Below are 20,927 nucleotides of genomic sequence, written 5' to 3' on the forward strand. Positions count from 1 at the left end.
AAGTTGTTTTCCCCTAGTTATAGTGTATTCAGTATTAAACATAACCTCACCTTCTGACAAAATTGTTTTCCCCTAGTTATAGTGTATTCAATATTAAACATAACCTCACCTTCTGATAAAAGTTGTTTTCCCCTAGTTATAGTGTATTCAGTATTAAACATAACCTCACCTTCTGATAAAAGTTGTTTTCCCCTAGTTATAGTGTATTCAATATTAAACATAATCTCACCTTCTGATAAAAGTTGTTTTCCCCTAGTTATAGTGTATTCAGTATTAAACATAACCTCACCTTCTGATAAACATTGTTTTCCCCTAGTTATAGTGTATTCAGTATTAAACATAACCTCACCTTCTGATAAAAGTTGTTTTCCCCTAGTTATAGTGTATTCAGTATTAAACATAACCTCACCTTCTGATAAAAGTTGTTTTCCCCTAGTTATAGTATATTCAGTATTAAACATAACCTCACCTTCTGATAAAATTGTTTTCCCCTAGTTATAGTATATTCAGTATTAAACATAACCTCACCTTCTGATAAACGTTGTTTTCCCCTAGTTATAGTGTATTCAGTATTAAACATAACCTCACCTTCTGATAAACATTGTTTTCCCCTAGTTATAGTGTATTCAGTATTGAACATAACCTCACCTTCTGATAAAAGTTGTTTTCCCCTAGTTATAGTGTATTCAGTATTAAACATAACCTCACCTTCTGATAAAAGTTGTTTTCCCCTAGTTATAGTGTATTCAGTATTAAACATAACCTCACCTTCTGATAAACATTGTTTTCCCCTAGTTATAGTGTATTCAGTATTGAACATAACCTCACCTTCTGATAAAAGTTGTTTTCCCCTAGTTATAGTGTATTCAGTATTAAACATAACCTCACCTTCTGATAAAAGTTGTTTTCCCCTAGTTATAGTGTATTCAGTATTGAACATAACCTCACCTTCTGACAAACGTTGTTTTCCCCTAGTTATAGTGTATTCAGTATTGAACATAACCTCACCTTCTGACAAAATTGTTTTCCCCTAGTTATAGTGTATTCAGTATTAAACATAACCTCACCTTCTGATGAAATTGTTTTCCCCTAGTTATAGTGTATTCAGTATTGAACATAACCTCACCTTCTGACAAAATTGTTTTCCCCTAGTTATAGTGTATTCAGTATTAAACATAACCTCACCTTCTGACAAAATTGTTTTCCCCTAGTTATAGTGTATTCAATATTAAACATAACCTCACCTTCTGATAAAATTGTTTTCCCCTAGTTATAGTGTATTCAATATTAAACATAACCTCACCTTCTGATAAAATTGTTTTCCCCTAGTTATAGTGTATTCAGTATTAAACATAACCTCACCTTCTGACAAAATTGTTTTCCCCTAGTTATAGTGTATTCAGTATTAAGCATAACCACACCTTCTGACAAAATTGTTTTCCCCTAGTTATAGTGTATTCAATATTAAACATAACCTCACCTTCTGATAAAATTGTTTTCCCCAAGTTATAGTGTATTCAATATTAAACATAACCTCACCTTCTGATAAAATTGTTTTCCCCTAGTTATAGTGTATTCAGTATTAAACATAATCTCACCTTCTGACAAAATTGTTTTCCCCTAGTTATAGTGTATTCAGTATTAAACATAACCTCACCTTCTGATAAAAGTTGTTTTCCCCTAGTTATAGTGTATTCAGTATTAAACATAACCTCACCTTCTGATAAAAGTTGTTTTCCCCTAGTTATAGTGTATTCAGTATTAAACATAATCTCACCTTCTGATAAAAGTTGTTTTCCCCTAGTTATAGTATATTCAGTATTAAACATAACCTCACCTTCTGATAAACGTTGTTTTCCCCTAGTTATAGTGTATTCAGTATTAAACATAACCTCACCTTCTGATAAAAGTTGTTTTCCCCTAGTTATAGTGTATTCAGTATTAAACATAACCTCACCTTCTGATAAAAGTTGTTTTCCCCTAGTTATAGTATATTCAGTATTAAACATAACCTCACCTTCTGATAAACATTGTTTTCCCCTAGTTATAGTGTATTCAGTATTAAACATAACCTCACCTTCTGATAAAAGTTGTTTTCCCCTAGTTATAGTGTATTCAGTATTAAACATAACCTCACCTTCTGATAAAAGTTGTTTTCCCCTAGTTATAGTATATTCAGTATTAAACATAATCTCACCTTCTGATAAAAGTTGTTTTCCCCTAGTTATAGTATATTCAGTATTAAACATAACCTCACCTTCTGATAAACGTTGTTTTCCCCTAGTTATAGTGTATTCAGTATTAAACATAACCTCACCTTCTGATAAAAGTTGTTTTCCCCTAGTTATAGTGTATTCAGTATTAAACATAACCTCACCTTCTGATAAAAGTTGTTTTCCCCTAGTTATAGTGTATTCAGTATTAAACATAATCTCACCTTCTGATAAAAGTTGTTTTCCCCTAGTTATAGTATATTCAGTATTAAACATAACCTCACCTTCTGATAAACGTTGTTTTCCCCTAGTTATAGTATATTCAGTATTAAACATAACCTCACCTTCTGATAAAAGTTGTTTTCCCCTAGTTATAGTGTATTCAGTATTAAACATAACCTCACCTTCTGATAAAATTGTTTTCCCCTAGTTATAGTGTACTCAGTATTAAACATAACCTCACCTTCTGATAAAAGTTGTTTTCCCCTAGTTATAGTGTATTCAGTATTAAACATAACCTCACCTTCTGATGAAATTGTTTTCCCCTAGTTATAGTGTACTCAGTCTTAAACATAACCTCACCTTCTGATGAAATTGTTTTCCCCTAGTTATAGTGTATTCAGTATTAAACATAACCTCACCTTCTGATGAAATTGTTTTCCCCTAGTTATAGTGTATTCAGTATTAAACATAACCTCACCTTCTGACAAAATTGTTTTCCCCTAGTTATAGTGTATTCAGTATTAAACATAACCTCACCTTCTGACAAAATTGTTTTCCCCTAGTTATAGTGTATTCAATATAAAACATAACCTCACCTTCTGATAAAATTGTTTTCCCCTAGTTATAGTGTATTCAGTATTAAACATCAAATTGTTTGTATTTCTAAGTCAGGCATTAATAAATAGTTGCATGTTTTTAATAAATTATTTTTTTTTCTCTTTTTCTAACTGTTATGTATTTTATTAGTTTCAGTTATATTTGTAATTTTGTTTTGTTTTTTTAGATATATTACCTTTATTGTATTTATCAATATCCCATTGTGGATACGATTTCAATAAAGTTATTATTATTATTGCATACAATGTACAAACATTGTGAAAACAGCAGAAAAAAGCTGTGTGTATTGAGGTGACAAAATTAAATGCTGTCTGTGCTTGTGGCAGAGGTAGTATCACATATAGCATGTGCAAAAACCTATGGATGGAGATTGGATCAACCTGTCAAGGAAACAAACCTGCTTCTCTGATCATAGTCATGTACAAGTTTATAGATTCACAGCAAACAATCTCTAGCAGTGAGAGTGTAGAAATACAGATAGTATAAGCGTTTCTATACCTTTGTTCATCTATTGTAGCTACATCACTTAATTTACTGAATGGCTCATAGAATCCACTATCCTTGGCATCGACTTTCAGTATATCATCAAGTTGACTAATCACACCATTCTGTGAGAGAAACAAACTGGTGTGATTGTAATATTATCCGTATATTATAATAAATCCTCAAAAGATCGATGTCGGATAAAAAACTTATTTCCTTTAGTTTGGGGGTGGGGGGTTTTGTCCTCAAAAAGTTTCCATCCTACAAAAAGGATTTTATTTTTTAATGAAGTCAAAAAAATCTTGAAGTATTTGTAGTTCGTTTTTTTCTATCCAATCATGGACAGAAATAACCGAAAAAGAAAAAAAAACACATCCAAGACGAGAAAATGGTTTGGTTCGAGTGTAAATCTGTGCATCAAATGACGTGCATTTGTAAAATCTTTTTACACCCACCCGACAACCAACTGCTACGCAATACTACTGTCCGATTATCAATTTGTATTTAATGGTGAATGTAGTCTGACGCCATGACCAATATTTATCAATTAAGTTTCAGTAGGGGGTAGGGGAGTTTGGAAAAAACTAATTTAAAAGGAATTAAGTTTTTTATCCGACATCGATCTTTTGACATCGTCCCTTTTATTACATGCTATCAGTCTATAATGTGTATAAATATTGGTAGCATGTTTTTTTTTTCAAAACAGCCCACTGCTATATCTCATATTACTTTGTAGTAAGTGTTTTACAATCACTGGATTCCACATGGCTTTCATCAATACTGGACAATCATGAATGGATCCATGTCCATCTACTGTCTGGTAAATCCATGCCTAAATATGATACATATTGCACATACAAAAAATTGATATTCACTGCAATATTGACTGATTGATTTTCACAAAGATGATTGCCCCAGTCTAGCCTCTATCATTTATTCTGTAAAGAAATCGCTGAAATCTGTTTGTAAACAAACATAGGCTATGGACTGACTTTGAAACGTTCCATCCAGATAGGACGGCGCCCTCTCACCCTGATCAATACATTAATTCTAGGATAGATACAGAATATCTAAAGGGGTTGTGTCTTACCATGGAGTACTGGTTATTTGTTCTTTTTTCTTTAATTCCTTGTTTCAATAGAGAAATAATTTGATCCATCTATAACACACAATACAAAATAGCAAAATATGAATCAAATAAAACTGATAGAATCATAGAAACTTGTTTAGTGCAAGAAACATCAAATATGTACATCATGCACCTACCAGCCCCATGTACATTTACATTAATACTTGACTGGATTATGATTAAAACGTTAATTTTTCTTTTCTTTTTCTTTTTATTTCCTGTGTCGTTATTTTTAATTTGACTAGGTCTAGAGGGTAAGCAAATAACACCGAATAAACGGCAAGGTAAAGACTATGTCTAATTATAGTAAATACGTACTGCGTGCGTGACTCGAACCGGCGCTCGCGTACGGCACCTAATCGCCTAGCTTCACGCCACTACACGTCTTCCCCTCGGCCACCGGGCATCCACTATAATTAGACATAGTCTTTACCTTGCCGTTTATTCGGTTTTATTTGCTTACTTTACTTCCTATGTCGACAGCAACTATGAGGTCTAGAGGGTGCCATTCATTGAAATTTTATCGGGCGCCCTGGATGAGATGCCAAATATGTCGCAATTTTGAGGGGCTAAATCTCTCTTCCACTGGCATGTGTTATATCCCATGATAGTGCGTGTCATGTATGGTTGCAGTGAGTGATTGATTTCAACAAATTGAGTTGATTCACTTTGCCCATGCAATTGTCTCTAAAACAATATTTCAGTAAGATTCAATCATCTTTATGTGGTTATATTTAAACAAAAATTGTTCAAAGGCTATTTGGATCAAAGTATCTGAGATTTATAGAATTGTTCAAAGGCTATTTGGATCAAAGTATCTGAGATTTATAGCAGAACCACCATCTCAAAGTAACAAGTATGAAAATATTTGTGACATATTGTGTTCTCTTTACAATGGACTCAAGTAAGGCGAGTATGTTATAAACATAAATATTTATATACTCAAATTACATATTGGAAGAGTGTGTACAATCAGGTAGGCTGTTTTATTGTTGCATCCTGATTTATGCACTGATATGCACAGAATGTCTAGCATTTTCAATCGTTTTATTTAGATTTAATTGAGACTGATTTTAAATCAAAACAGTTTATAAATTTATAAGTATAAACATGCCTTACCTGACTTAGGCGAGGGTTCCCCGAACCCGCCTATTCACATAGTTCATACCCACCATAGACTCCGGTCAGTCAAAATGACTATTTTGAACTGTAGGCATTAATCAGCGATTCTGCCGGTGACGGAGAGATAGAATCCAGGTCAGGGGAAGCCCCATGACCTCAAGATTCTTTTACCCCTTACGTCACGAACCCACGTGACCAAGGCCACCTGGCAGCGCCACAGGTAGCCGTCCTTCACTCTGGTTCCTTTCTCTCCGCCTTGAGGACTTAGACCAACGCGACGGAAAGAGTGGGGAGGTTGGGGGGACCTGGAGTCTATGGTGGGTATGAACTATGTGAATAGGTGGGTTCGGAGAACCCTCGCCTAAATTCACTATGTTCAATTACCCACCATAGACTCCGGTCAGTCAAAATGACTATTTTGAATTGTAGGCAGAGTCAGACACCGATAGGTGGCGGGTTTTTCTGAGCAAACAGAAAAAAAGGAGAATGATGAAAGACTTTTCCCCAGTCCGGGATGAAAACACACCCAAAAACCTAAGTTAAGACCCAAGAAGGGTGGTGTCTTACCTTGCCTGTGCTGTCCCCGAAGCAAGAAGCCAATGCTGCTGTGGTGACAGGGTTTGGTGTGCCCGAGAAAGCTAGACCCAAGCCGAACTCGGGGGTGATAAGCTTGAAGTAGGACCGAAACAGTTTGCATGAGGGCGTAGGTCGACAGAAGCGAAACCTGGGAGCTTCCAGGAAGTGCTAGTGGAACAGACAATCTGCCCGCAAAAATGCAGAGACTGACTTATCGCCTATGCGCAGAGGCCCCTGCAGTCGTTCGGGCTGGGTCAGCAAACAAGGCCTGATCCGCTACGACGGGGCCTAACCTGAAGAGACCCTGCTCAATAGATTGGGTGTCTCCTAGGTAGTAGTTGATGAAGACGTTCTTTCTGCGTTCTCCAGAAGCCTGCCCTCAGAATGTGTTTGAGGGGGCACCTGACGCTAGCGCTAGTGAGTTAGCAATCGCACGGACCTCATGTTCTTGTACTTGGTGTCTCTGCAAGGTCTGTGTTGAGGAGGATAGTGTATTATAGACCTCCAGTACAGTCACAGTAATCCACCTGGGGATGGAAGTCGGGGAAACCGGCTTATCAGGGCCGTAACACAAAAACATGTGTTTGGTTCCCCGTCTAGAAAACCTGGTATGGTTCTCGTAGCAACTCAGCGCTCGGACCGGGCAGAGAAGCAATTCCTCCTGGTCTTCCGGACTGACAATATTTGCCAGCCGGGGGGTGACGATCGGTTGAGGATCGTGTCCTGGGATTTGGTTCTAGGCGAGAAACCCGATTCGTGTCTTTAACACAACTTGATTGTCCATAATGGCGGTACATCATCCGAGAAGGACAATGCCCCCCAGCTCTGGCCGACGCCTACCTGAGGCGAGGACCAGTAGGAAGACTATTTTCCACGTCAAAAATTTGAGTGGTGCTTGATCAGAGAGGCTCAAAAGGCGGTCTGCTTAGAGCGGACAACACAGCCGACAAGTCCCAGTTGGGCAGTTCCCTTGCATGGGGTCTCAGCGTCTGGAAAGCAGTAAATAGTCTCCTAATAGTAGGACAATCGGTTAGTCTTGTTCCCGTACGTTTGAATGGTGGGGCACAAGGCCGACCTGTAGCCAACGATCGCTGCGTAGGACAAACCCACTTCGTCAAACAGGTGGACGAAGGAGCCTGCTACCTGGCCAATAGAGGGATGGTATCGATCAATCTCCTTTCCGCTACACTAATCAGTGTATGCTCGCAGCCTAGAAATGTAGGCTGCATTGGTGGAATCCCTGTTCGCCCTGGCCAGGACGTTGGCAGCCCGCTCAGATAAAGCTTTCGTATGTGCAGGTCTAATGAGAGCCTCTATGTGGGTAATGATACCCGCTGGGCTCGTGGTAGTGCGCCGTCTGGTTGGGACGGCATGTCCGGTAAGTCCGGAAGCACTGCTGGTGTTTCGACTATCGTTTCCGACAGAAGTGGAAACTAGGCCCTGTTTGGCCAATTGGGTGCGACCAATGATAATATGCAGGTGTGCACCTGTCGAAGTCTTCTCCGGTGCCCGGTGGACTAGCGGGAAGGGAGGAAAAGCGTACACAACTAAGTGGGTCTGCGGGGTAGCAAAGCGACCCTGGCCCAGGCTCCTGGAGTCAGCAGGAGTGTTACGTACGTCGGGAGCTTGGTGTTCCTGGGTGCGGCAAACGGTCTAACCTTGGACCGTCCACAGCCGAAACAGCCTGGAGGCTACCCACTGGGGTGTCAGCCACTCTGTGTTCTGGAGACAGAGTCGCCCTGAAAGGGCATCGCCAGACTGTTCCTCACCCCTGGAAGGTGGTGTGCGGTTAGCTCCACATTGTATTCCAGGCACCAAAGGAGGATTTTGCTCCGCTAGGACTGACAACGATGGGGAATGCGTCCCCCCTCCTTCTTGAAGGAGACTACCGCTGCGTTGTCTGTGCGGAGCAAGACTCTGTGGTCTCGAACTACGGGTAGAAAGCGTGGTAGTGCTAAGTACACTGCTCACAGTTCGAGCCGGTTGATATGGTGGTCCCGAAACTATGCGGGAGCCATATCCTTGGGCTTGTTCGTCCAATAGATGCGCTCCCCAACCCTGGGGGGAGGCATCTGTTACCAGAGTCATACCTGCGGCGAGCGGGTCCAAGGGGGCCCCTCTGCCAGAGGTTGGTCAGTGACGACCACCAGGGCAGGGCTTCCTTCACTTGGTCCGAGATCGAAACCCGCCTATCTAGTTCCCATAGGGGAGCTCGGCGTTATAACAAGCGTTATACCGGGCGGCTGCGTAGTGCGGCCTGGGGAACGACCCTTCGAACCGAGGTCATCATTCCGATGATCCGCATTAGTTCACGGAGGGACACCGAGGGAGCGCTGACTAGGCATTCGGCTAGGCTGCTTAGCGCTAAGCATTATGCTTGAAATAGCTAAGCCAAGCTTACCTCTGTGTCAAAACTCCATGCCCAGGGACACCAACTGCGCGTTGGCTCGAGGTGGGACTTGTCGATTTACTAACGAGCCCAACTGGTGAAGTAAATCCTGTGTTAGCCTGATGCGTTATTACCCCTTGCCCGGGTTGTTGGTTACCAGTAGTCTGGGTACGGCTTGAGGTGTACCGACATCTGGTGAAGCAGCAGCACTACCTGTTTCATCCCTCTGGTGAACACGTAGGGCGCTGTGCCTAACCCGAACGGGGGGGGGGCACCAAAGTTCGAATATTTGGCCCAGCTGGGCGATTCGAAGGAGATGCCAACTCGCTAGGTGCATCGGTACGTGCAGGTAGGCCCCGCTTAAGTCTAGCGGGGCTAGCCAGTCAAAACGGTGGATGGAGAGAAGAACCCTGAATATTGTCTCCATGTGGAACCGATCGAGGGGCACGTACTGATTCAGTCTGTCTAGGTCCAAAACTGGACGCCTGCCACTTGTAGATTTGGTACTACGAACACATTTGGGTAGAAGCCTGGACTTAGTTCCGGCTGATGTACCCTGTGTATGGCGTCTTTCCCCAGCAAACTGCTACTTCCTGTCTGATTGCTTCTGCCTTGCCGGAGTCCCCTGGCAGTGCCCAACAGGGGAGACACTGACGGGAGGAAATGGAGATTTCAGCGGTATGCCGTAAACGGATGTCACCACCTGGAAAGGTTCAGGTATCGGTCACCCGCCGTCTCCAAACCGGACTACACCGGCGCAATCTGTGTACGACAGGGATGTGTGGCCATGTGTTCGGCAGTTGCAAGGGGGGGGTGCTCCCTTCACCCATGTAGTAGTCACTAAGTTGTGATCTGGCCACTCACCGAACACGTGCCTGTCCCCCCGGTTGCAGAGGTGAGCGTCAAACATGCTTCCCCTGCTGCCGGGTAGACGTCCGCCCAGAGAGGGTGAGGAGCCACCACCAGGCTCTTACCTCCCTGGGGGCGCGCCACTACCCTTCCCTCCCATGGAAGGGTGTAAGCGCTTGCCTCCTGGCTGACTCTGGCTAGCGGACAACGCCCTAGGGCGTTTTGTTTTCTGTGCTTGGGGTGCCCTCCGTTTGCCCATGGCAGGACCAACTGGCTAGCGGATTCGATCTGAACCCTCTGATTCATTGCACTCCGAAGCTTCGAGACTGTACCCACCATTCCCTGAACAAAGAGGGTGGAGGGTGTCCAGTCTGCGTCACTGAGGTGGGGGACGTACCCCAGCTCAGCTTGTCGGCGAAAACATGTGCGTCTAAGGTCGCGTCTCGTAGCACAGTAGTGGCCCTGGCCAAGCGAGCCAGGCAACACTAGGGGGTGTCGCACGTAGATGTGCGGTGGCAGACAGACACCCAATTGGCAGACACCCATGGAACGCGGCTATCCCCCTTTGCCCGGTTTGCCAAATTCGTGGTACCGGGGTCTGGGGAAGGAGCCTTGGAATCCGGTTGGGGGCGTTTTGGTCTCATCCCACGCTATGGGGTCTGATCCCGAGACACACCGACCGGGTAGCGTTTGGTCCAGTGGGAAGTGTTGCCTAACGTTATCCCCACCCGGGGGCCTTAAGCATTACATCGTCCGCAGCTGACCAACGCCGCCCATCAACACCGTTTGCGTGCTCTGCGCCCCACTCCGCACTCAGACGAACAGGGGAGAGATGTGCCGACGGGGTTGCTTTGGATCCCGATGCCTGTGATCCCATGTGTTGAAGCCACCTTAGGTGGTCACTTTAGGATCAAGGGTGGGGGTATATACATCGTATCACTGGGATCGATGATACTCCGCCTCACCCCAAAAGCGTGGCTCACCGAGTCATACAGATGGAAGACTCTGAGGGACCGCCCAGAGTACCGGCTGTATCCAACGCGAGCGAACTGCGTCTCCTTTAACTTAAAATATGTGAGAGGGAGCGTGTTCGACTGTGCGTCTCATGACAGGGTCGGTTCCCTCTGGGGACGCCCGTGGGTCGGTAAGAAAGTAGTCAAAACCCACAGCGGGGACCGGACACAAGGATAAATTCGTTACCGCTGTACCGTTACCGCGTGACGAACCCTAGCTGGCTGAATGTGGGGGGGGGGGGTCAACGCGTGCCCTGCCCTGAAAGCCCTGCCCCGAGATCGGAGACTTGGCTGCCAGCACCCCGTTGGCATTCAGTGCCCGCGGATCCAGAGAAGGACCGGTGCAATCAGCCTGAGCCTCGGCCACCCCCCAAAATAGTGGGAGAGCCGTGACTGGGAACGGGGGTTCCCCGGAAGAGACGTGTTTGAATGCAAACATGCTTTCGTGTCTCTTCCTGCTTGCCCACCGAGGGGACACAGTGGAGACAGCTCGCTCCGACTGCGTCTGATCTACCCGGCCTGCCAGGGACGCAACTGCCCCGACAGTCCTTCGACCAAAGCCCTCAACTCGGAGGCAAACTCGGCGCCGTGCGAGGAAGGGTCCACGAAGAGACCCGCAACGGGCCCCATAAGAGGAAAACCTCCAGGGGCACAGCCTCGCTGCAGCCGGTAAAATCGGGTAAAAAACACCGCCTGAAAAAACAGACTGTGAGGATGCCCTCCGATCAGCGGGGGAGACCGAGAAAATATCGGTACCTCCGCCGCCGGGCCTCTTACTCGACGTCCCGGTACATGAAGTACCGGTAGCCGAGCGTGAGGACTTTCCACTCATGCAAAACACGCAACTCACTTTAACCGATTTGTTTACTGGACGCGCGACCTTGCTGTGACGCGGTCAGTGTCAGCGATTTTGATGGCTCTGAAAGAAAATCTCAGGCCTCAGAACTCCAGTGAAAAAAACACGCTTTCACACAAAAAAACCCCGGAACCCACACGTAGCCACGACAGCATCTCGGATGCGGGTTCTATGCTGGTAGATTCTGAATAAACCACTGTACGGTTGGCTCGAAGGACGAGGAGACCGGAAGAAAAAGGCAGCGAGCCTTGGAGCTGTCATCACATCGATATATTGCTAAATACATTAAAAATAAAAGACGACATGCATGAGGGAGACGAATTACAGTTGTAAAAGGTGCCGCCATGAAATCAACATGTGATTACGTAGTGGCGCCGGATTTTGATTTCTTTGCTGTGAAAAATACTACACGCAAAGGGGAAAACGACACGAGGGTAAAAGAAAGACAAGGAAAACTTATCCTACCAGCTACCATGTCGGATGCCGAGCAGCGGCAACAACCCAAGCTATAAATCCGGACAGGAAAAAAAGCAGGCGATCCAGCAGAGCTCGCTAGATTTCATCTCCACTCGAGGCGGAGAGAAATTAAGAGTGAAGGACGGCTACCTGTGGCGCTGCCAGGTGGCCTTGGTCACGTGGGTTCGTGACGTAAGGGGTAAAAGAATCTTGAGGTCATGGGGCTTCCCCTGACCTGGATTCTATCTCTCCGTCACCGGCAGAATTGCTGATTAATGCCTACAGTTCAAAATAGTCATTTTGACTGACCGGAGTCTATGGTGGGTAATTGAACGTAGTGAATTCCACTGTATTTAATATCATGTGAATAAATATAGAATAAAAATTAGAATAGTCTGCCAAGATGCTTTACAATTGCAGAGGTATGTAACATTACCTGTGTGGGAAATTTTTCCAGTCGTGATGTCAATTTTTCATAGTCTGCGAGAGTATTGAACTTCATGTAGGATACAGTCTTCTCAAAATCAAGATGAGGACCTTCTAAAAAGTTGACTGGATACAAATAACTGCAGAAGTAGTTGAACAATATGTAAAGAAAAATGATCGTCAATCAGCAAATGGTTTATTTTTAGTGTATATAAATAAATGTATTGCAGACATGCTGTAGATGTCATATCAAACTTGACATGATGACCACCTCGCTTTAATAACTTTTTTTTTGTTCAAAGCATGGGAGTCATCACCTGTGCATGGGGCAGACGACTATAGTGTGTCATTGTTTACAAACAAGCACATACCCATGAGCCTTTATGTTTTTAGCATGCGTTGTTATCATCGCTTAGGACTCAGTTTCTGTGTATGTGCAGGAAATGACCCCATCGCTTTAAGTATATGTGATTATACCAACACACATTATATCATGGGGTTGTAATTTAAAGCAGGAGGGTCATCACCTGCGCACACACAGGAATTAAGTCCCATGCGACTATAACAACACACGCTAAAAACGCAAAGGCTCATGGGTAGACACTTGTTTGTAAACAAAGACACGCTATGGTCATCTGACGCACGCACAGGTGACGACTCCCCGCTTTAACTACAGTACCGGTATATAGGGTTGTGTTTTAATTAAGTTTAATACAGTATGGTGGCCTACCCATTTTCTATACCACTAAACAAATATTATCATAGTACCTACATTTTTGTTAAAAAAAAAATATTTGATTGATTAATCAGGTTTATTCTTTATTTGACAACAACATTTTCATGTGACAATTGACAAGTAGGATTCTATTTCTAGAGTTTGACCCATGCATAGGTCGACATAGCATATCATTTGATGGCTATTTTGTTAAACTTCCAAATTGGTCATTGCCAAATTTAAGATTAACTCCTATTAAACTAACAAATTGAACATCTTTGTATACTACCGGTATTGGCACAACAAACATGTACCTTTCATCATTATGAATAAAATATTTTGAAATTTCAAAAAGGTGGCTGATTGGCTGATTGAATAACATTGGATCTTTGCACACTGCACTCATTATTTGCCCAGTTGGATTCAACTGCCATTGAAATTTATAAATATTTATAGAGATAAAGGGAACAGGTTTGTTGTGCAGAGAATATTTACATCTCTGTGACTTAATATAAACATTTAATTTCTACAATCAATATGACAAACAGCCCCCACCCCCCTTTCCAGGACCCTCCCCTAGATCTGTCACAACTATATATGATATTGTCATTGATCTTACCCTTTGTATCTCATACCTTCCAGGTACATTTTAATGTCTGATTTCAATATCAACATGTTCATTTCATCTTCTGCATTCTGTGTACCATTCATTACATCGTTTATTCTAGATAAGAAGCTCCGACAATCAGTCTAAAAACAAACACACACACAATTCATGTAGGCTTAGAAATAGTACTTCTGTCAGAATTTAAAAAAAGAAAAGAAACAAGCCATTGTAAATGTCACATCTCCCTCTCTTCTCATAGTTCAACATTTGACAAATGAAATGTCAGTATGTACAGTTTGAACTAAATTGGCCACAGCATGCATAAATAACCACCATTCAGCCATTTTTAGTGGAAATACAAAAAAATGTACATTATCAGGCACCCAGCAAATAATACCATCATACCAAATTTAAAACAAATCAGTCCAAGCAAAGGAAGTACAAAAAATTACATTATAGTGAATATTTTTTTTTTAATTTGAGTGATTGAACATAGAAAAAATTTCATTTATGTGGTTAGACACATTTGCCTGTGTACCAAGTTTGAACCCACCTGGGCAGTAAGAATTTGATAATAAATAATAATAACTAATAATAATTATTAAGCAAACAATTACCGTAAAAATGGCTGATAGTAGACAATCATCTGAACAGAAAAAAAATCAAGGGCATATGTATACCATCAGGGGGAAAATCGGTTCATTGCGACTGATGGACGAACGAATGAACGAACAGAGGAAACTCAATTCATAAGCCAGCCCTGTGTCCAGTCTGGGGCTGTAAATGGCATTGGTGTAGTATAAGGGTGTGTGATAGTTTTGTTAATATTTTTAACTGCATAAAAGAAGAAATTATGATAGGTTAGGGGGTCATAAGTTGCAAGTGTTCAGTTACGTTGAGTTAGCGTTTGAAACATTGTTTAAATAATAATTATTCACAAGCATAATATTCAGCACAAATTTCATAACAAATTCAAAAATACAAATAAAGGCAGCATGGTGATTGTATCGGAAGATGTATAGCTACAATGTAATGTACAATGAAACTGCATGATTACCGGTAATAATATGCAAATGGTTTGCATACATGAAGTATAGCATGTGCACGAATACATGTATTATCTACTAGAGTTTATTTAAAGTGATAAAACACACCATCACCATTGTGTGACCCACTCACTTTCTTTGACCTATTTTACTGGATGCCATTTGTAATAAAGCCACCTATTAAGAATAAACACAAGTACACACATATTTTAATTTTTTTGTAATTTTTTTTGAAACGCAGAATTTGGCAGAATGAATTTTTGAAATGACTACGATGTATATAAATTAGTGTCAATGTGATAGTTGGTGCGAACGTGAGGATCTCACTTAGTATCAATATGAATGTAAAATATGAGGATTTAAATTTAAAATTTGAGAAGTTAAATATAAAATATGATAAATGAACTTACATGTATTTAATATCTATCACCCTTCAGTTATTTCAAAACCGCAAGTTTGAACTTAGCAGATTTGAACATAGCGAGCTTAGGTGGCGCTTTTCTGAACATACCCCGGTAATATGTAAATGATCATGAACATGTTTCATGCTACATGAGTGATGGGTCCCATTGGCCAATTGTACGGTGAGCAATATGCCACAGAAGGGGCAGTAAACTGAGCCCAATACACATTAGTCCCACACTTAATTTTTTTTCCATCAAAAAACATGGCAGTCTGGAATCGCGAGTCACTGCCTGTTGGAAAATTTTATATGGCAGGTGACAATGCATTGACACATTGGGGTATACGATTTGAGCGACACTCGTGAGAAACGTTTCTTCACAGTGGATTCCTATGACTAAAATTACTGCCCTGTATCCTGTATGTTTTTATTTTTACCAGCCTGAATTTTCATCTCGAGCTGGTGAAAATAAAAACATACATGTTATTCAGACCACTTTTATCTCCTTCTATTAAGCAGAGTGATTTGATGTGCATTTAATGGGAGACATTTAAACTGATGTGTATATGCAAGGCAATTAACTTTCTGGCACGGCTGCATGGTGAAATTGTAAAGTTACCTGCCCTGTGTTTAAAATTTTGAAAAAATTTTAAACACTGCAGTTAATGTCATAATGCTTGTGATTTTTGATCTGTTTCATGTTGGGTGAAGTGACTTAACTGTTATTTTTGATAAAATGGTATTGCATCTATCAGAATATTGATAATATACTACTGGGTATCATCAAATACTAAGCAAGTTTAGAACAAGTTTTTAGAAATATTGGGAAAACCACCCTGACATAGGTAAAATATAAAAACAATGGTACTAGATAAGATTACACAACTGTGGTTCATTCCTTGTGCTATTAAAATAACCTCACGAGTACTTGTGAATAATTGGGATACATGTAACCATCCTAGCCACGTTCGTCATATTCATAAGAGGTGGATCATTAGAAATTCTGGAAAGGGAATGGAAGAAAAACTGCAAAAATTATTTTTTCCTTCACATAGATTTGTACTGTATTTTTTTTCATTTCCATGATGAATTTTTTTTTATATACTTTGTGCAATACTTTTTTCTCTAAGATTTAGGCATGCATTTTTGTTTCTGTTTTTGCTCCCTGCAGGATTTTTTCCTGTGCAAATTATTGTTTCCGAATTTCTACCATCGCCCACATAGTTCCTAATGGTCAACTCCTTAAAGATAAGTAAAAGGAAATAAAAATAAATCAGTTATCTGTAGTTTATCGTGTAATGCAATGTAATGTTTTGGTATCCAAATTGTTTATCTTTCTTATTCAATGTTTGTCTCTAATCGCTAAGATGATTTTGATGTTTCAATAACCCTGGCGGATATCTGTTGGGTGAGTTCACATGTTGTTGTCCGGATTTGGCTATACATACGTATAACATACATAATGACACACCATACGCAATCACCAGAAAATTACCAGACATTGGTTATGTCATTGTATACTGTAGTTATTGAATTAGTATCCAGAACAGCTACTAAAATAAACAAACTGAGAATAATCAGCCCTACACCATGTCGCATGTTTCGAAATGATAAAAAATTCCACTTTATACAATAATGGGGCAAAACACGTACGTGCACATGGCAACTGAGCTGTGGCAACGAACAAAATGCGGCAGCATAGAGGTGCAGGAAGTGGGTCGTAACATGGAGTCAAAATAGCTCACTTCTAGCACTGTGCTTCTAGTTATTATGGCCACATATTACCTGGCGCCTTTCAAATGAGTCCAAGCTATGGTCGTCCAGTTGGTCATCGTAGTCATGAAAACCCGCCATAGTGGCAAATTCGGGACTTTCTTTGATTCTCCATTCCCAGAAATCGTCTGCTAATTTTCTTGCAGCTGTTCGTCGACTGTCCGCCATATTGAAAAAATGACTCCTCAACTTGATGGAATTGGGTATTCTCCTTCCCAGAGTCCTTGCGCAATTTCACACACGATTTCAACGCGCCGGATCATACCATTATCAAAGGGGTACAAGTTGGTATACATTGCAAAAAATTTGTTTTTTTAAATGAAATAGGGCTTAATTAAAAAAAAACAAAAAACATATTTTTAGCAATGTACTTATTTTACTTTTATTTCAACTGAACTTTCTGTTCGTTTTACTTTTTTATTATCATAATTTTACTCTTTATTGTAATTTTATGTATATCTCAAAAGAGTTTTGATAACAATAAAGTTATTATTACAAACGGGAAAATGTTTTGTGTATTATAAATACCCCTGTCATGACAATTTTAACGAGTTTGTAAAATCTCTCGCATTGACGCGAAATAATTTCTCGTCGGACCACGATTTAAGAAATATTATAAAATTGCCACAGCTGGGCCAGACTTACGTAAAACATCATGATGGAGGTAAATTACCTCCATGCGTATGCAAACAAATGTACATTACTTGGAGCATGCTTGGAGAAAGTGAAAGCAATTTTAAAAATACACATTTCACTTATTGGTAATTACATGTAATGTATGTTATTATTTAAAGTACACGAATGTTTGTCAAGAACCCTGTTACCACGATACATTGTTCCCGAAAACTAGTAATTTTGATTAATCGGAAATGGTTTATACAACCACAGTGCCTCCCACAGCATTATTGAATTCTTAGTTTGACATGAACGACCGAAAGTCTTGTATGATACCGGTGCATTCACTTAGCGATTCATAATGTTTAGAATGTAAAACTAGTCATTTTGTGGGAGAAAATTAAAACAAATTAATAAACGTATTACAAATCTACAGTATGACAAATTGAATAATGCTAATATGGTAGCTCGTTGGTCTAGAGGTATGATTCTCGCTTTTGGTCCGAGAAGTCCTGGGTTCAAATCTCGGACGAGCCCATATTTTAAGAGTCAATGAGAAACTTATTTGCAAATTCCTCATGAAAAGGAGGCATTAACGCGAAATCCCCTGTAACCGCGAAATCACTCCAAATAACTGAAAAAAATCACCACAGCTGGGCCAGTCTATCGTCACACCATTCAGAGCACTGGCAGTTGATAGAGAAAATGTTGGGTTAATGACGTCCTAACGAATTTCGAACAGCATGTGAATCGTAATTTGAACAAACCATGACTAACATGTTTGTAAATTCAGTATTTAAAAAAAATATTCGTTCCAAATAATGTTGGTGTTTAGTCAATCTGATTAAAATAAGATTCTAGTTTGGGCTTTTTTTTCGTGGGCTTTCGCGATTACCAAAACTTAAAAAAATACCAGCAAATAAATTGAAAAAATAATAAAATATATGAAAAAAATGTGAATGATGTTATATTAACAAAAAAACGAAAAAAACAAACAAAAATAACTAGGGCTTATTTTAATCAGATTGGTGTTTAGTTGAATTATTAATAGCAGATAATACAGTTTTTGTAAGTATATATGTTTATGGTATTCCACTATAATACTAGTAAATGACGACCAATCGTTTTTGAACAGCGTAATATGAAATACTTTATTTTAGCTGGAATCAATTTTCACTGAAACTTTTTAGGTGTTTTGTATGGAATTTATTTTCACTGATTTTTGGCGAGTGGAATGTAAAATATAGGAAAAAATAGTATATTCGCTGGATTTTATTTTCACTGAATCATTACTTCAGCGAAAATAGCGAAAATAAAGTGTTTTACAGTATATGAGATTATTTGAGATTTAGTGATGCGAGCTTCCTCGGATTGTTATCATTTGCTGCAGTTTATGCAGCTCTCTTGGTCGTGGTATACGTTGCGGGCGACCAGCGGCCAATAAGAGCTGCTAAACTGCAGCAATCTTATCATCTACTTTATCTCTGAACAACTGGTGAGCTCGATCTAGAATACACTTCACTGTCACTTACTACGGTGAAATAGCAAATAATTTTATAAGTTGTATTAAAATGTGAGTTTAACAATTATCCGCCTTTTTGTTAAAATGCGAAAAAATCCAAAACAAAGTACATATTACCCCCATGATATTAAATCGAAAACCGATTGTTACTCGACTGGCCTCTTGGGCGAGAGAGGTTCAGAATCGGTGACGCGCAGACACGTAGTAATACCGCGCGCGTAGAGTGGCGTCGGCGAAGAACAGACGCTAATGAGAGCGCCGCCAGTGTTCATAGTGCAGGTAACTTGGTAACGCGATTGACGATTCTAAAGTTTCGAATACGGCGAAAGTCATTTTGTGTTCTGCTTTCTTGGCGAAAACATTGCTCTGTATATCGTGCAGACTTCATTGCTTTATTGTTGTACACTTTACTTTATTGCGTTCATTATGGTTTGCAAAAAGATTGTGAAAACTGACGAAACTGAGGTAAGTTTATGAATTAAGTACTGCGGAAAGGTTATTTGTCTCTGATAATGGAAATAGTGTTCTCTGATGCTTGAATTTTTCGTAACGTGAAAAGGTTTGAAAACTAAACGATATGTCTATTCACTCCTCTATAAAACTTTACATCCATATTTACCTTTATTTCAAGGATGGCGAGCTTCTTCGTCAGGGATATCTTTACATGCCAAATGATTCCGAGAATGTTAACAAAAGAAGAAAGTGGAGACGAGTTTTATGCAAATTGTTTGCGCCGTGTCACTTGGAAATTCATACGGTAAGACTATTTATTTATTTATTTATTTATTTATTTATTTATTTATTTATTTATTTATTTATTTATTTATTTATTTATTTATTTATTTATTTATTTATTTATTTATTTATTTATTTATTTATTTATTTATTTATTTATTTATTTATTTATTTATTTATTTATTTATTTATTTATTTATTTTTTATTTTAGCACCGGGGTGCTATTATCTACCTTAATCTTACTGAATATTCTGTGGTATCGAATTTAGAGAGTCTGACTCTGAGACACACAGACACTGACAAACCACATGTAAGTTTTCATTGCAATATATAGATGGAAGACGAACCGTGACGTGAAGCTAGGCGATTTGATGTCGTACACGAGCGTCGGTTCGAGTTTACTTAATTCAACATAGTATTAACAACACCGTGTATCCTGTGGCATTTCCTACTTATTCAATGTATTTAAAACAATTAATTAAACAAGCATAATGTCATTATCTATTTTTTTACAGAAATGTGTTACCCTCAAAGCAAGCTCGCACTTGAGGTATACGGCCTGGCGTAAATGTCTCAAGCACGCTCACAGGGTGGGGCACGTCAAAGAAGATCAACGGCAACTATCGACTTATGGCGACGGCGAGAAAGAACCTGGTGAAGTTGTTGTAAGAGTTCAATCTGCTGAGGAATCTTCTGACAGCCAGGATAGTGACACGGATACAGACAGCGACGAATTAATTCGTGTTACTGAAAGAATGGAGAGACAAATGGAAATGAAAATCCCAATTAGGGAATCGTCGCACTTAGAAACTACTGATAACTATTATAGATCAGAACCCAAAACAGTCATCGGTGATAATTGCAATGAGAATCAAGGTAGATATACTTGCAATGGTATATTATTGTGAATATCGCATAACAACAATGAAGTTGATATAATCCCTGAGTTGTCCGAGTTGTCTCCGAGTGGTCCCACGAAACGAAGGGATAATATTATTCCCGAGTGCACCCAGCAACAAGGGAGATAATATTACCCTGAGTTGTCCCAAGAACAAAGGAGATAATATTATCCCTGAATGTTCCCAAGAAAAGAAGAGTGGTCCAAACAACAAGAGGGATAATATTATCCCTTAGTGGTCCCAACAACGAAGGAGATAA

The 20,927-nt window shown here is 40.2% G+C and overlaps 1 protein-coding gene across 1 annotated transcript in view; it reads right to left on the reverse strand.

Annotated features, from left to right (window-relative positions):
- The window catches only part of LOC102808491 (uncharacterized), a 31,710-nt gene extending 14,628 nt beyond the window's left edge, over window positions 1–17,082 (reverse strand). The window contains exons 1-5 of the mRNA XM_006825717.3: window positions 16,909–17,082; window positions 13,687–13,817; window positions 12,363–12,492; window positions 4,627–4,695; window positions 3,552–3,661 (exon numbers count right to left, since the gene is read on the reverse strand). Of these exons, the coding sequence (XP_006825780.1) occupies window positions 3,552–3,661; window positions 4,627–4,695; window positions 12,363–12,492; window positions 13,687–13,817; window positions 16,909–17,064 (596 nt within the window). The 5' untranslated portion in view covers window positions 17,065–17,082. The remainder of the gene's footprint in view (window positions 1–3,551; window positions 3,662–4,626; window positions 4,696–12,362; window positions 12,493–13,686; window positions 13,818–16,908) is intronic.
- Window positions 17,083–20,927: the final 3,845 nt, after the last annotated feature.

Source organism: Saccoglossus kowalevskii, chromosome 17 (genome assembly GCF_978046115.1).
Source record: "Saccoglossus kowalevskii chromosome 17, keSacKowa6.1, whole genome shotgun sequence".
Classification (NCBI taxonomy): Eukaryota; Metazoa; Hemichordata; class Enteropneusta; family Harrimaniidae; genus Saccoglossus; species Saccoglossus kowalevskii.